General features: G+C 44.4%; 1 protein-coding gene across 1 annotated transcript in view; it reads right to left on the bottom strand.

Annotated features, from left to right (window-relative positions):
- Nucleotides 1–1132: 1132 nt before the first annotated feature.
- HADHA (hydroxyacyl-CoA dehydrogenase trifunctional multienzyme complex subunit alpha) overlaps nucleotides 1133–15031 on the bottom strand; it is a 48405-nt gene continuing 34506 nt past the window's right edge. The window contains exons 12-20 of the mRNA XM_077843850.1: nucleotides 12718–12852; nucleotides 10556–10727; nucleotides 8202–8288; nucleotides 4520–4660; nucleotides 4104–4172; nucleotides 3181–3376; nucleotides 2364–2478; nucleotides 1738–1883; nucleotides 1133–1647 (exon numbers count right to left, since the gene is read on the bottom strand). Coding sequence (XP_077699976.1) covers nucleotides 1505–1647; nucleotides 1738–1883; nucleotides 2364–2478; nucleotides 3181–3376; nucleotides 4104–4172; nucleotides 4520–4660; nucleotides 8202–8288; nucleotides 10556–10727; nucleotides 12718–12852 — 1204 coding nt within the window. The 3' untranslated portion in view covers nucleotides 1133–1504. The remainder of the gene's footprint in view (nucleotides 1648–1737; nucleotides 1884–2363; nucleotides 2479–3180; nucleotides 3377–4103; nucleotides 4173–4519; nucleotides 4661–8201; nucleotides 8289–10555; nucleotides 10728–12717; nucleotides 12853–15031) is intronic.

Here is a 15031-nt window from a genome sequence, read left to right as displayed (position 1 = left end):
GGACTTTGGGATGGGGTGTGCATGTGGCCCACTCCTGGGTTCCCTTCCAAAAGCCCCTCCTCAGCCCCTATCCTACAAGAACCTTCCAGCTCCCACCAGTGTCTCAACGTAATTCCTACTTTCTAGTGCTGCTGAGCGGAAAGTTCTGTGTTACCAGCCAGGGCCCACGTTTACATTCTTGCACTGGCCAAATGCCTGCCTGAGGCTCTCCCAGAACCCCCCATTTAGAAGCCTGTTAATGGCTCTGGTGAGAGGATCCATTCTCTACTTTCTACTGGTCATCTGAAAATCCCAATGCACAGATGACTTGGTTTTAGCCTGGCTTTGCAGCAACCATGAGTAGTTAGTAGAGCCAGAGCTAAGCTCCCTGCCCCCTGGGACCAGGGGGTATCTGAAGTACTAGCAACTTGGAGCAGAGGCAGGAGCAATGGGTCACATCTGAGTTCAGAGCACAGCACAGTCAGACTTCCGATTCTGCACACATGCAGTGTGGTCCCTTCTGCCAGACTGGTCAGGAGCCCAAAGGCTGTTTACACGTACTGGGTACCGCTTCCACCAGAACATGAGAGGGACTCTCCAGCCCAGAGGGCAGTGGGAGGGCGGAGAGGAGGCTCTCGCAGCTTGGTGGCACTGGTGAGTTGGCTCATTGTTCCCTCGAACTGCTTGTTGCGTGGTTTCTGATGACCCATCCATCCTTCCATGCTCTGGGGCAGCCAAGACGCACAGGATATAATGACCAGGAAGATATTCTCTCCTGTGCTTCACTCCAACGTTAACATCCTGAGAACATGTGCATGAGTCCCACCACAAAAAGAACTGGGTACCATTGTACTATGAGGCATTAGTTTGGGGAAAGGTGGCTTTAGTAACCTGGCCTCCAAGCGTGTGGGACCTCACCTGCTCTGGTCAGTCAGGCCTCTCTGGAAGGGCAAGCAGAAGCCCGCCAGGGCGTGTAAATACGGCCAGGTTTCGGAGGCTTTAGCTCTTTATGCTCTCAAGGTGAAATCTAGGACTGTCCCAACACACCCACACCCCAAAAGCATTGGGCTTTATTCTAGCTCCTTGAAGGGGGGAGGGGGTTAAGCCAGAAGGGCAGAGACCGAAGGAAAAGGAGCCAGGCGGGCAGAGAGGCTGACAATTGTTTGGTTTTTATTGGTATGTATTTGGCTGGGTGCAGAACTGCCCTGTCACCACTGGCCCTAGAGGAGCAGGCAGCAAGATGGTTCTGGAGATACTGCTAATTTGGGTGTCAGGACTTATGGGTTCATGAGCACAGTGGTTCCTCCTTCTAATGAAGTGCAAACTAATTCACAGCCAGACTTCAGCAGAAGGGAGCAACTGTCATAGCTGAAGGCACTTTAATCAGGGTGCATACCCAATGCCAGAGTTTGTTTCCTCCTGGTTACTCTGATAAATCTAGACGCCACATGCCACTCTGCTGGAGAACCAGCACCACGGGCAGCTGGGTTAGTGTGCTAGTCTAGCGAGCAGGGTGAGGGCCTGCTCACTGGTAGAACTTGTTAGCACTGTTCGCGTGGTCAATGAGCAGCTGACATGGGGTGAACTGTTTTCCATAGGCAGCCTCAAACTTCCTGAGCCGGTCCACTATCTTCTGAGCACCATACAGATCCACAAAGCGGAAGGGCCCTAAATGGAAAAATAGGACTTTGTTGAAGGAGACAACAAAAAGAGCTCTAGGATAAAATGAGTTACACCTTCCCAACCTGTAAGACCAACCTCCAAGACATGGGGGAAAGCCAAGCCCAAACACCGCTCCGATGTCTCCCTCTGTGGGTGTGGCCAAGATCCCTTCCTGCAGGCACAGGACGGCCTCATTCACAAATCTTGTCACCAGGCGGTACTGGATGTCTTCATCCGAGGAGCTGTAAGTGCAGAAAATGAAGGTTGGTGCTGCTGGAGCTCAAGGGCCGGCCGGTACAGAAGTTCCAGTGGTATAGAGAAGAAGCCACCTGGAGGCCAGCCTCACTCCTGGAAAAGATGGCTGAGAGCCACTTGCCCTAATTAACCTGAAACTGGCACCTAGAACAGGGTTGGGCAGAGTGGAGAGACTCTCTAGACACCATCAACTGTCAATTACAAATGATCGAAAGGGTTGGGGCGGGGGGATCAAGGGACCTAGGATAATCGTCTTTTTGTTGCTCTCCAGACCTTCAGAGGGAAGGCTGGAGCAGGGGTCTTTCTAAGGCTCAGCTACTATCCTTACCCTGACGCGTGGCAGAAACCGATATAGCATGGGAGAGGGCAAAAGTATTCTGGTCAGGTAAGGTGATTATCACAGAGAAGATGGAAGAGGGCTGAAGAGAAACCTGTTCCCACACTATTAGCTACTAAAGTTCACTCACACGCCATACTTAGGGGGCACCTTCAGACTTGCCAAAATACCCTCCATGTCAGAATTCACATTCTTAGTCTTCACACCCTCCTGGTAGATGTAAAAGCCTTTCCCAGACTTGCGACCTAAAAGAAAAGGGAGAATTACCAAATCTCAGAGCCCAGACCTGCAAATTTTCTTCTCTGCTAGTCTGCTGTAACGCTCTAGTCTCTCAACCATATTTCTGAATTTGTCTATCTAGCTAACCCTAGACATTTAGTATTTGTCAAAACTTAGTGTTTTGTCAGCAGAGTTGGCAAAGAAGGAAAAAAGATCTTGTGTTTCTTGGAGCTTGGGAATCCATGTATGTGGATGGGAACGGCCACGTGGGTGAGCTTTAATGTCCAGATATGCAATACCAGGACCTAGTCTATGCCCTGGTCCTGGTGTGGATTTTGCTGCTACTTTGCCAAGAGAGAAAGCCACCTCTAGTGGGCCTCAATCGTATTTTGTTTAGAGGTATTACTTTTTCCACACAGGTGGCCAGGCAGCATGGTAAAGCCCGGGTACAGAGCTCGCTCCTGCAGGATCACAGGCGTGCTCTAGGACTGGGGCCAAATGAAAATGCCTGCCTTGCAGACCTTGGTCAATTCCTCAGGCCAGAGTTCTGCCTTTGGTCTGTAAGCTATAGGCCCAGCCTAAGAGGTGGTCATGAAACCATTTTTAAAAAAATCCCCATAATAGTGGGCTCTGGTTTTAGGAAAAACTCCCCCAGGGCTTTCTGTAACTGTGTGTCTCAGGAAACTTTGTTCTCATGGTGTTAGTTATGTTTCTCTGAGGCTACTCACCCAGGAAGCCCCTGGACACCATCTCCTTCAGCAGTTCTATGTTTCCACCTTCAAACCGTTCCCCAAAGGCTTTGCCCAGATCTTCTGATACATGTTTTGCTACATCCACACCAACTTCATCGACCAGTGTGGCAGCACCCACAGGAAAGCCAAAGCTTGTGGTAAGGGAATCCAGCTTCTTAGGCTCAACTCCTTCCTGAATGGGATGGAAGCAGGGACCTTAGTAGGGTGGGGGTGGGGGGGTGGCACCCATTCCAGACCCTCCTACGAGGGCTCCCATGCTGATGATTAGAAACAGAACCAGTCCAACACTCACTTTTCTCCTGGGTACCACCTAGCCAGGCCCAGACTTGGGGCTGTTTCACTCAGGGAAAGCAAAGGAGGGAAAGTCTGAGCCTTCCCTAACCTAAGGCACTTAAAGGAATGAACAAATTCATTTAGAATGAACACTTTATTCGTTTCCTTGTTTGCAATTCTGACTCTCAGTAGTAATGAGATTCCATGGCAGACAAGGCTAAATTTCCCATAAGTAAGAGAGGAGACAGCACCACAGAGCAGTGTTGCAGACCCCTGGAGCCTGTGTCTGGTAAGTGCCCAGCGAGGAGGTGCCACCCGTGGGGTGTGTGTGCAGCAGAAGCTGCTCCAGCACCGATCAGACCAAGTGGGCTTATCTGTTCTGGATGGCTCCTGCCTCTAAGGGGATGCAGCTAAAGAAGCAGAGCTAAAATTCTGCCCATTGGAGGGCAGCAAAGCTCATGATTTTCTACCACTATGTGGAAGGATTGGGTACAAAAGGGCTCCCTCAGAGAAGAGCCAGGACTTAGTGTATTAGAAGGAAGCCCATTCCTCATCCTGACAGTACCAGTCAGAGGACTGGTTTAAGGAGTGGAAGATGTCTCCAATGTTCCAAAAGCAGTACCAACCTGGAGGATTCTGAGGACTTCAGACATCATGGGTGCAAGGCACCTGGTGGTGTAGAAGCCAGGTCCATCCTGCCAAGGGAGATAATGTGGAAGAATCTGAAAGCAGGCTCTTTTCCCCACATGTCATTTCAAAATTCAAGGTGGTGTATCTTCCCAAACAGAACTGTTACAACTATAATGCACGGGAAGCCCCAACCAGGGCAGCATGGCTGGGAGAACCTGCGATGTCCCAGACCCTGACTTAGCAGTTCAGTCCATACCACTGTCCACACTGAAGACAACTAAGGGAAAAATCATACCAAAAGGTTGTTTGGTATGATTCTGAGGCAAACATAGGCAAAACAAGCCTGGAGGTACAAGGAATCTTAACAGAACTTTCCCCACATCTGTCACTCTGTTGTTATACAGCTCCTTACTTTCACCACAATGATGACCTTCCCCTGCTTGAGCCCGACAGCTACCGCTGAAGCAGTGGTGTCCTTAGACGTTTTATCTGTTGTAATAATCTCCAGTAGCTGCATCTTGTCCACAGGAGAGAAGTAGTGCATGCCAATCACCTGGCAAGGGGAGTACAAAGCCAACAGATGTAACAACGCTGAGGAGGGAACTGGATAGCACTCATTTTTGGCCAGGAAAGCAAGGGAGAGAAAGGTGGTCGTGATACAGGAATACTGCTTGATCCAGTTGAGTGGTTTGGCTCTGTGGTTTTTTGATAAAAAGTTCAGTATGTTCAGAGGGCTCACTGGAATCTTCCTCTTCCATCTGCTTCTAAGGTTTTTCACTGAGGGTGATAGATTCTACCAAGAATTAGTGCCAAAATCACAGCTCATGGCCAAATTAGATTTATCAGGGAAGAATGAATGAAAGTTCCACTCATATTAATGATACTGTTGGTTTAGAGGGGACACTTTTTTTTTTTTTTTTAAGATTTTATTTATTCATAGAGACAGAGAGAGAGGGGCAGAGACACAGGCAGAGGGAGAAGCAGGCTCCATCCAGGAAGCCCGATGTGGGACTTGATTCCAGGTCTCCAGGATCACACCCCAGGCTGCAGGCGGTGCTAAACCGCTGCGCCACCGGGGCTGCCCTAGGGCCATTTTTTTTTGAGGACAGGGGAAACCGAGGTAGGCAGAAGAATCTGTCAATATGCTAGACTGTCAGAGATGTATTTGGATTTTACACAGATGGGTCTCACCAGCAGGATACTGGGTTTATTTTTTTTTAAAGATTTTATTTATTTATTCATGAGAGAGAGAGAGAGAGAGACAGAGAGCCAGAGACACAGGTAGAGGAAGAAGCAGGCTCCCTGCGAGGAGTCTGATGTGGGACTCGATCCTGGGACCCCGGGACCACGACCTGAGCAGAAGGCAGATGCTCAACTCCTGAGCCACCCAGGCACCCAGGATCCTGGGTTTAAATAACATTTATCGACATGCAGGGATGCCTAGGTGGCTCAGCTGGTTCAGCTTCCAATTTTTTTTTTTTTAAGATTTTATTTATTTATTCATAGAGACACATAGAGAGAAGCAGAGACACAGGCAGAGGGAGAAGCAGGCTCCATGCAGGGAGCCTGATGCGGGACTCGATCCCAGGTCTCCAGGATCAGACCCCGGGCTGCAGGTGGCGCTAAACCGCTGCGCCACCAGGGCTGCCCTCAGCTTCCAATTCTTGATTTTAGTCTCGGGGTTGTAAGATTGAGCACTGTGTCAAGCTCTACGCTCAAGGGGAGTCTGCTTGGGATTCTCTCTCTCTCTCTGCCTCTCCCCACCAAGTCCCACCTCATAGCTCTCTTTCTAATAAATGTTTGTTTGTTTTTTTAAGATTTATCAACATTCAAATGTGCCTGAAGATTCATTACACTAATGAAGTAACTTGACCAGCAGCATTAGCACTGCCTGGGAAATTTAGAACTACAGATGCTCAGGCCCACCCCAGACCCAGATCTACTGAATGAGAGACAGGTCAGGGCCCAGATCTGTGTTTAAGAAGCCTTCCAGGTGATTCTAATACATGCTGAAGTTCAGAACCTCCTCCTCAGGCTAACAGTCCTCCCAAGTGAATTGCCATGGAAGAAAACAATTTAATCAGAAAACTTAGAGTTTTGCTCTGTCTACCCTCATTTTAGCTGTGAGATATAATTAACGATATCTACCATTTGCTGATTACTGGCTATCCACTGTTTTTTAATACAATTGCCATTAATTCCCTACAGTTAATCCATCACTCTGTGAACTAGTCAGTCTTACCTAGATGAGGAAAAAAGACATCAGGAGGTTAAAACTAGTAGCTCAGGGCCAGTCAGTGGATGGCAATGGGATTCCATCACAGTTAGCCTGTCTCCAGAGCCTGCCTACTCTCCATTATGTAACACATAGGTCACTTAAATGTTTCATAAACTTACCAATCCAAAAGTTGCTTCTAAATCCTAAACGTTCTTTAATTTATGTCTAAATGATTTTTTAAAAAACCAAACCTGTTTCAGACTCAGTACTTCTAAGCAAAAGGGATTAGCTTTTATGATATATAACTTATACACAATTAAGTGTATAAGTGTTCATTTCAATGAGTTTTGTATATACACCCATATAATCACTGCCTCAAGCAAAATCCATTTTTCATCACTCAAGAAAGCTCTGCCAGAGGTGACCAACTTGTTCTGGATAAGCAGATGGCTGATCACCCAACCTGTGACCCTTTGCCCTTAATTTTATATAAGATAGGGGAAGCAGATGACTTATGGAAGCTATCCAAGATACCTGGAGGCCAGGACTGCAAAGCATGATACTTTTCCCACTGGAAAATGAGAAGTTAGCATCAAAGGTTCTCCTTTACTGACTTAAAATGCTGCAGAGGTGCTTTGAGTGATGTGACATGGCCAGATTGTCATCTCCCTTTATACTGTTGTTGTGTCTTCCCTTAGTGTAACATTATCAGCTGCCACTTCTCCTTATGACCTTTTCCTGCCATCCCTGCACTTGCCTGTCAGGCCCCACATCACTTCCAATCTGCTATGTGTGAGGAAACAAGATTACCTTGTATTACCAAACTATTAGAATAGGAATAAACAGACTTTTGTGTTTTCAGTACAAGGACTCTGTATTAACAATTTTAGCTGCTTACAGGTCTCTTATATTTCCTGCCTACTTTTGGCTGGCTCTGGTTACCTAAGGCTAATTGCTATCCTCCAGAGACGTGAGGTATTTCATTTCTCCTTGAGTGCCTTCACTTTCCCTAGGTTGCTCTAGTCCAGCAGACGCCCAAAGAGAAATGTCTAAGCATCATTCCAAATACTTACTGAAAGTGCTTCTACCTTTGCATGTCCTGGGTAGAAATTCTAAGTGAACCCATAGGTGGACACACCTCACCACACCTCCTGATCTTCTTCTTCTTCTTCTTTTTTTTTAAGATTTTCTTTATTTATTTATGAGAAACACAAAAAGAGACAGGCAGAGACACAGGCAGAGGGAGAAGCAGGCTCCATGCAGGGAACCCAATGCGGTACTTGATCCCGGAATTCCGGGATCACAACCTGAGCTGAAGGCAGACACTCAACCACTGAGTCACCCAGGCATCCCACCTCCTGATCTTCTATTCTTGGATGTGGAATTGGAACCAAACATGTCTTAGATCATTAGCAGTGTCTACTCTGTAGCTGAAGTGATATTCTGGAGTATCCCTTTTTATTTTAGGGTCTATCTTTATTATTTTTTAATTTAAAAAAATTTTTAGAGTACTCTCTTCACCCAATATGGGACACAAATTCACAACCCTGAGATCAAGAGTCATATGCTACCAACTCGGCCAGCCAGGTGCTCCTTGGACCTATCTTTAAATACCTAATTGTAATAAAGGTACGCTTTATAGTCCGAACCTTGGAATGCAGATCACCTAGAAAAGCTTATTTTGGTTATAGTTCATTTCACTTATCCCAGCATCTTGAATGGTCATGGTATTAGTTTCTCTATGCCCAGTTTTGGAGAAAACCTCATCACTCCCTCCACTTCACAATCCACACAGGCCCTTCTCATGCTCTAAGCCTTCCTCTGGGAGCCTGTAATAGGAAAACAGTTCAGGGTCTTTCCTCTGTTCAGAATTTACCTTCTCAGGTCTTTTGCTGGCAGCAGCAATTTCATTGATTGGGAGAGCAGATGTGTTACTGGCAAAGACACAGTGACCTGGAATCACCTGCAGGGGAAAAGCATTTAAGAATGTCACATAAACCTGGGAGATGACTGGAGTCTGAAGCAAAGCTAAAGTATGAGACCTGGGCCTGGCCCTGCTCTCCCCACAGCCACTCAGACAGGAGACACTATTCACCTGATATTTATAACCACCCAGGGCTTCTGTGTGTGACCTTGTTCTCTTTCCCATTCAGCCTCCTTCCATCTCTGGCTCAGCATCCTTCCTAACCCAGAGACTACATCTCAGCAGTTAGGTAAATAAGACACTTCAGATAAACACTGAAGAGATCACCTTGAGTTAAATCTCATTCGTTTCAAGATCCAGCCTATGTGCCAATCCCTCTTCTTGCTCAGATCTGCCCTTGAATCCAGAAGTTCATGATACCCGCACCCTTTACTTTTCTAAGAACAAGTCATAACATGCATGCCTAGCTCATTTTATACAGGGTACTGTTAGAAAACTGGACACCACTGTAATTAATCTACGGCACATGAATACTATTAACTGTTAGCTTTATCACCCTGGAGAAAAACTCTAACATAGACTGTCTCAGCATTCTGTTCATGATCCCAAGTTATTAAATTTTTATTCAGCTGCATGCATAAAACACACGGAAGGCACACCTGTCAAATTTGTGCAAACCGGGACAGGCAAAATCCTAACATCAGAGACAGGAATCAAGGTTCAAAATACATGCAACACACTAAAGAGCTGAACGTAAAATAACATCAATTATAAGGAAGATAAAGGTCAAATACCAGATCAATATTTTTTTATAAAGAAAAAAGGGAAAAACCTAGAGAGGCACCTGTTGGACAAAACCTGGCTCAGCAATCAGCTTGTGATCAGGCCCCCATGATTTTAATCAGAAGTGTGAAGTCGAAAGCAGAGCGTGACCGCAAGGAAGAGTCTCAAGTGGCATGTCTGAGAGGTATGGCATCTTATTCTGGTGGGGAAAGTCTCCATGAAGAGTGGACCAATATCTCCAAAGAGAGCAGGCAACAGTCCTCCCTTCCTGGTTCACACGTGGCTCTCCCCCGCTCCAGAGGTATTGTCTACTTCCTCCCTCTTGAATCTTGTGACTTGCTTTTACCAATGGAAAGCAGGAGTGACACTCTGAAGCTCTGGGCCAGGCCTTAAAAAGCCCCGTTTTCTGCCCTCTTGGAAGCCAGAGGCAATGCTGTAAAGGTTTGCTCAGAGTCTGCACTCCTCTTGATCTGATGATCCCTCTTTCTCTCTCCCTTGATCACTAGTTTCCCAATTGCAACCCCAATTTTCCAGAAGCAAATACCAACACCTAGTCAAGTGGTAAAGCTCCTCTCTCCATGCTGCCTGTGTCAGCTTCTGCTGCTCCTTGGAATCTGCCTGCCACTGGCTCAGCAGTGCCCTCAAAGCCCTGGGATACCACTTATGTATCTGTGCTGAAATGCCACTTAGCACAGATGGAATACAAATCCACTCAGCTCTCTCTCAGCTGAATCTACATTACCCTTTGTCAAAAGGAAAGATTTTCCAGTGCATGGATTCCAAAGTGGAAGCTGTCCCAGGCCGGCTGCTTATCTTTTGTTTCTCTCCCGACCTTGTCTTTAGTTTCTAAACCCTCCGTAGGCTGAGTCTGTGGTAGAGCAGGGATTGCCCTCACTCACAGGGCACTTTAAGAGTATGGCCACTACTCCAGAAACTTGGAGTACTACCAAGCCAGTTTCATTTTGTTTGCACAATCTACTAGCCCACATTTATTTAACTGTAGGCTGCTGCTCCAGGCCCCGGTTCTGCCTTGTACTCAGGTTACTGTCATTTGTTCCTCTTGGCTCTTTCCTTGTACCACCCAATACAGGTACCTGTTTTGTTCATGGCATGTAGAACATTTGGGATCAAGACCAAAGCATTTCCACAAAGTAAGCATGTGAAACCTGCCTGGAGCAATAATTCCTCCCCTACTTCCTGTGCTGGCTAGATCTGAAGTTTAGTTATGGCATGTAGCTAACCCAAAATGTCAACACAGCTGGCTATCCTCCATGAGGCTACCTGTAGGTCTGGGTGACCGAACTCTCACAGAATGCTAATGAACCCTGTGCTACTTGATTTTCTTGCCTGGAGACCCAGATTTGACCTTTGTAACATATATACTGTGCATGAGTTCACAAAAAACTGATGTTTGGACATGAACAGCCCTATAACAAGAACCACAAGTTGCCTTTTAAGAACACCTGCATCTGTGCCCTCCACTCACTAAACGAGAATTCATGTACAACAGGCCTCATACTTACCGCTTCCACTTCTTTTAGCACTCTGTGCTTAAGACTTAGGTCCTCAAAAACAGCTTCAATCACCATGTCAGCCTTTTCAAAACCTTGGTAATCAAGCTGCCCAGTCAAGTTGCTAAAAATGGAGTCCCTTTCAAATGATGTTAGAGCTTTCTTCTTCACTTTATCATTCAATCTAGAAAAAATAGAGAAAAGGAGACTTACCATTTATTGAGCATCCATAGGCCAGACATGTGCTACATGTTTTTACCAACTCTATGAGATAATTCTATTACTCCCATTTTGAGAGAGAAGGGTTGCTTAAACAGGCTCAGAGGGACTCATGGTCAAATGGCTAGGTACTAGGAGAAAGACAGGTTGGCCCCCAAACTATAAGATGCCTTTACAAGTGAAACTTACATAAACTCTATCACTCAAAAAATAGTTAAATTTGCCAAGAAGAGTAGACACAAATACTAGAATGGCAAAACAAAGATGCAGCTCTGGTAACTCTGTACCTATAACAGAGAAAACACCCAACAGGTGTCCTAGACCACATGAACTTATTTTACCTGATTACACATCATGTTGTTATTCTGTAACTGTAATCTCCTGGAAAACCGAGACCAAGCATTATTTTCTTATATTCTTAATCTACTTCCCAGTCGGCACATAGTATAAGTAGCACATTCTATTGATTACATAAAATATTAACTCAAGGTTTCTTCTTTCCCACAGGGAGATAAAAAGGATTCCTGCTACTCAAACATTTAACCGATTACTTTTCACTGCCAAGAAAAGTAGGCTCTCTTAGGTTTTAATCTGACCACACTTTCAGAATAACTAACCTAAAGTTTTCCTGAATCCCATTCACTAATTTCCTTAACTAAAAGAAAAATTAAAGCCACAAGGTAAGTTCAAAGAAGTATTCAAAGTCTTAAAAAGTATGGGTTCAAATCTCTTGGTTTCTGACAACCATGTCAGCAGTTAGCAAACGAAATGCTCATCAGAACTCAAAACATGATTAGTTGCTCTAATTCTAATCCCTAATGAAACTGTTTTCAAGAGAGGATGGGAAACATTTATGTCCTAAGTCAGCAGCACGGTAAGGGGCACATGCCAGAGCCTGATGTTTCTGAGGCACAAAGGGAAAGCTGGGGAACTTAAATCCAAAAGAGACAGAGGGTGGGATCTATTTTAGAGCAGCAATTTCTCATTTTGGTGACTGTATGTGATGGTGTTTGGGAATGTTTACATGCTAGTCTCAGGGCCATGTTATCAAGCACGTGCCAATTAAAAAAATTTTTTTGTCACGAATCTTTTACTCCAACTCCTTGCTATCTTACAGTAATTTGCCAAAATGATTAAACCTGCCACATCTTGTATAGCATGACAGTAGCAACATAATCTCTCTGCAGAAATGAGGTCAAACATGCTGAAGCTACATAACCTATATAAGAAACAACAAAAAAACCTCATTTGACTAAAAGTCATGCATGGGACAGTCTAAGTGCAGCCAGCTTGTCCATTATACTGGAGCACAGAATTGGCCTGAAACCAATTCCCAGTCTGCCCAAGTGGCTGCTTGGTTTCCCCCCACTCTGCAAACAGGCAGCGTTTGGCCCCGGGGTGAGAAGGGGTAGGTGAGCAGGAGAGAAAGTAGTATTGACCTTTTATTAATTCAGTGGTAAGAAGGAGACACAGTCTGTAAAGCCTCAGACATTGTGGAACCAAATTCTTTTCCTGCTTCTCCACAGTTGTGCCAGCCAAGAAATAGAAGGTTCAAGAGTTTTGATCCCAGCTCTACCCTCAATGTGCAGTTCTGGCATACTTCCCCACCTCCTCATCTTCCACAATGTCATGCTGTTTCGTGTTTCCTAAAAATACAGCAGTGATATGGAAACTACCAAAATTCACAAACATGAGACCTTCTAGTCTTGATACCAAAGCACGAAATAAATGGCATGTAAAAATATCTGGTAGTTTTCTCTTCTGCAGTTAGACATTACATTTTACTGCACACTAACATGTACAATAAAACTAAGGGAAAGGAATCAGTGTTTCTAAAAGTCAAAGGAAATAGCTTAACCATGGAGCATCCAGTACCCACCATGTTCAGGAAAAAGGAATCCATAATGGCAAAAAATGAACAGCATATTGCTGACAGAGACAGAGAGCTGGCTTACCCTTTGAACACCTGCTGCTGTCCTCGGCCCAGCCCGGTTAGCGTAGCATCTTTAAGTATGGTCTTCAGGCCCTTATCCACAGAGACCTGGGCAATGCCGGCTCCCATCAGCCCTGCACCAAGAATGGCTAGGTCCCTAGAAGGAAAGCATGAATGACTTCTGGTAATTATTTTAGTAAAAGTGGGAGATCACCCAAATTATTCAATAAACCAACAAAAGTGGGCACAACAAGGTATTTTAAATAATTTTTCCTATAAAAATTTTTATCTATGAATTTATCTATAAATTTATCTAAATTTTATCTATGAAGTATTTTAAATTTTTATCTATAAAAATTTAAATTTTGCCCATAAAAATACATTTTCAAATGTATTTATTTTAATTTAAATTTTTAATTTTTTTAGAGAGAGACAGTGGCCATGAGCAGGGAAAGAGAGAGAGAATCTTAAGCAGGCTCCACACACAGTGTGGAGCCCAACAATGGGCTTGATCTCACGACCCTAAGATTATGACCTGAGCCAAAACCAAGAGTTGGATGCTTAATTGACTGAACCACCCAGGCAACCCCTTTTAATTAATTTAGAGAGAGCATGAGTGGGGCAGAGAGAGAGAGAGAAGATTTTCAAAGCTATATGCAAAAATTTGTTAGGCCGAAAAGAACTGGCCTATACACAAGAAGACAGAATTATACTGATCTTCAATTATGCCTGGAGATAACTGAAAACAAAACAACCTGATTTATGTTGATGTCAATATGAATATCTCTGGTTTCCAAACAAAAGCCAATTTGCCATGATATGCCCAAAGACATTTAGTCATCTTCTTCTGACTACTTATTTTACTGATTTTACCATTTTCCAGTAAGCTTTCATTTCTTCTGAAATTTGTGCCATTACCCTTACTTGGATTACATCAAAATTCTCCTGGATGTTTTCTTTGCTTCCAGCCCTTATTACACCCCTCCCCACAAATACCTCCATACATGCACATTGCTGCCTTTTCTACCCTCCAACTTCTCTTGAACTTCTTAGGACCATCTGGCTTACCCCACAGTATTCTGGAATGGCTTCATATTCACTATTTTTGTTTCTTCAATTAAATTCTAAATATTTTGTGGGCCAGAGAGCATATCTGCTTATTCTCGCTCTCTTTTTTATTTTTAGTTTTTCATAATTCTGGAGCAATATGCCATGCTCCCATAGTAAACAACTAAAAAAATTCTTCCAGAACATCTTCCTTCATAAAAGCCGAAGTTAACAGCACTATGTAGACTTAAATTAGAGTTGTAATACTAGGCGGCCCCAGTGGCCTAGCGGTTTAGTGCTGCCTTCGGCCCGGGGTATTGATCCTGGAGACCCAGGATCGAGTCCCACGTTGGGCTCCCTGCATGGAGCCTGCTTCTCCTTCTGCCTGTGTCTCTGCCTCTCTCTCTCTGTGTGTCTGTCGTGAATAAATAAATAACAATCTTAAAAAAAAAAACAAACAGAGTTGTAATACTAGGATAAAGTTTCATTCCTAACACTTCTGATTATAATTTTCAAAAATCATGTTTATGACCTGAAAAGGAAACCTAATTTCAAGTTCTGGAAGCATCTTTTAAATGTAGCTTTGTAGTAACACGTGCATTTCTATGTTTAGTGGTTTTTTTTTAACAGTATTTATTAGTATTTTTAAATATTTTATTTATTTATTCATGAGAGACAGAAAGAGGCAGAGACATAGGCAGAGGGAAAGGCAGGCTTCCTCAGTCCCAGGACGCCGGCCAGGATCATGACCTGAGTCAAAGGCAGATGTTCAACCACTGAACTATCCAGGTGCTCCAAGATTTATTTATTTATGAGAGACATCATATGCGTGTGCATGGGGGTGGAGTGGCAGAGGGAGAGGGAGAGAGAATTTCAAGCAGATTCCTCACTGAGCATGGAGCCCGATGGGGGGGCTCAATCCCATGATCCTGAGATCATGACCTGAGCTGAAGTCAAAAGTTGGAAGCTTAATGGACTGAGCCACCCAGACGCCCCTACATTGTTAGTTTAATTAACTGGAAAACAGTGAGAAAACAGGATAGAGAGACATAAAGAATAGGGCTAAAAAAGGTATTTATTGCATGAAAACTAAAAATTTGTCACAAACAGAAATGACCCCACAAAATTAAGACAACCATAGAATAGGAGGAAATCTGCAATATATACATATATTTTTTAATTAAAAAAATTATTTATGATAGTCACACACACACACACACACAGAGGCAGAGACACAGGCAGAGGGAGAAGCAGGCCCCATGCACTGGGAGCCCGACGTGGGACTCGAT

This window comes from Canis aureus, chromosome 12 (genome assembly GCF_053574225.1).
Source record: "Canis aureus isolate CA01 chromosome 12, VMU_Caureus_v.1.0, whole genome shotgun sequence".
NCBI lineage: Eukaryota > Metazoa > Chordata > Mammalia > Carnivora > Canidae > Canis > Canis aureus.
This window is presented reverse-complemented; position numbering and strand designations above follow the sequence as displayed.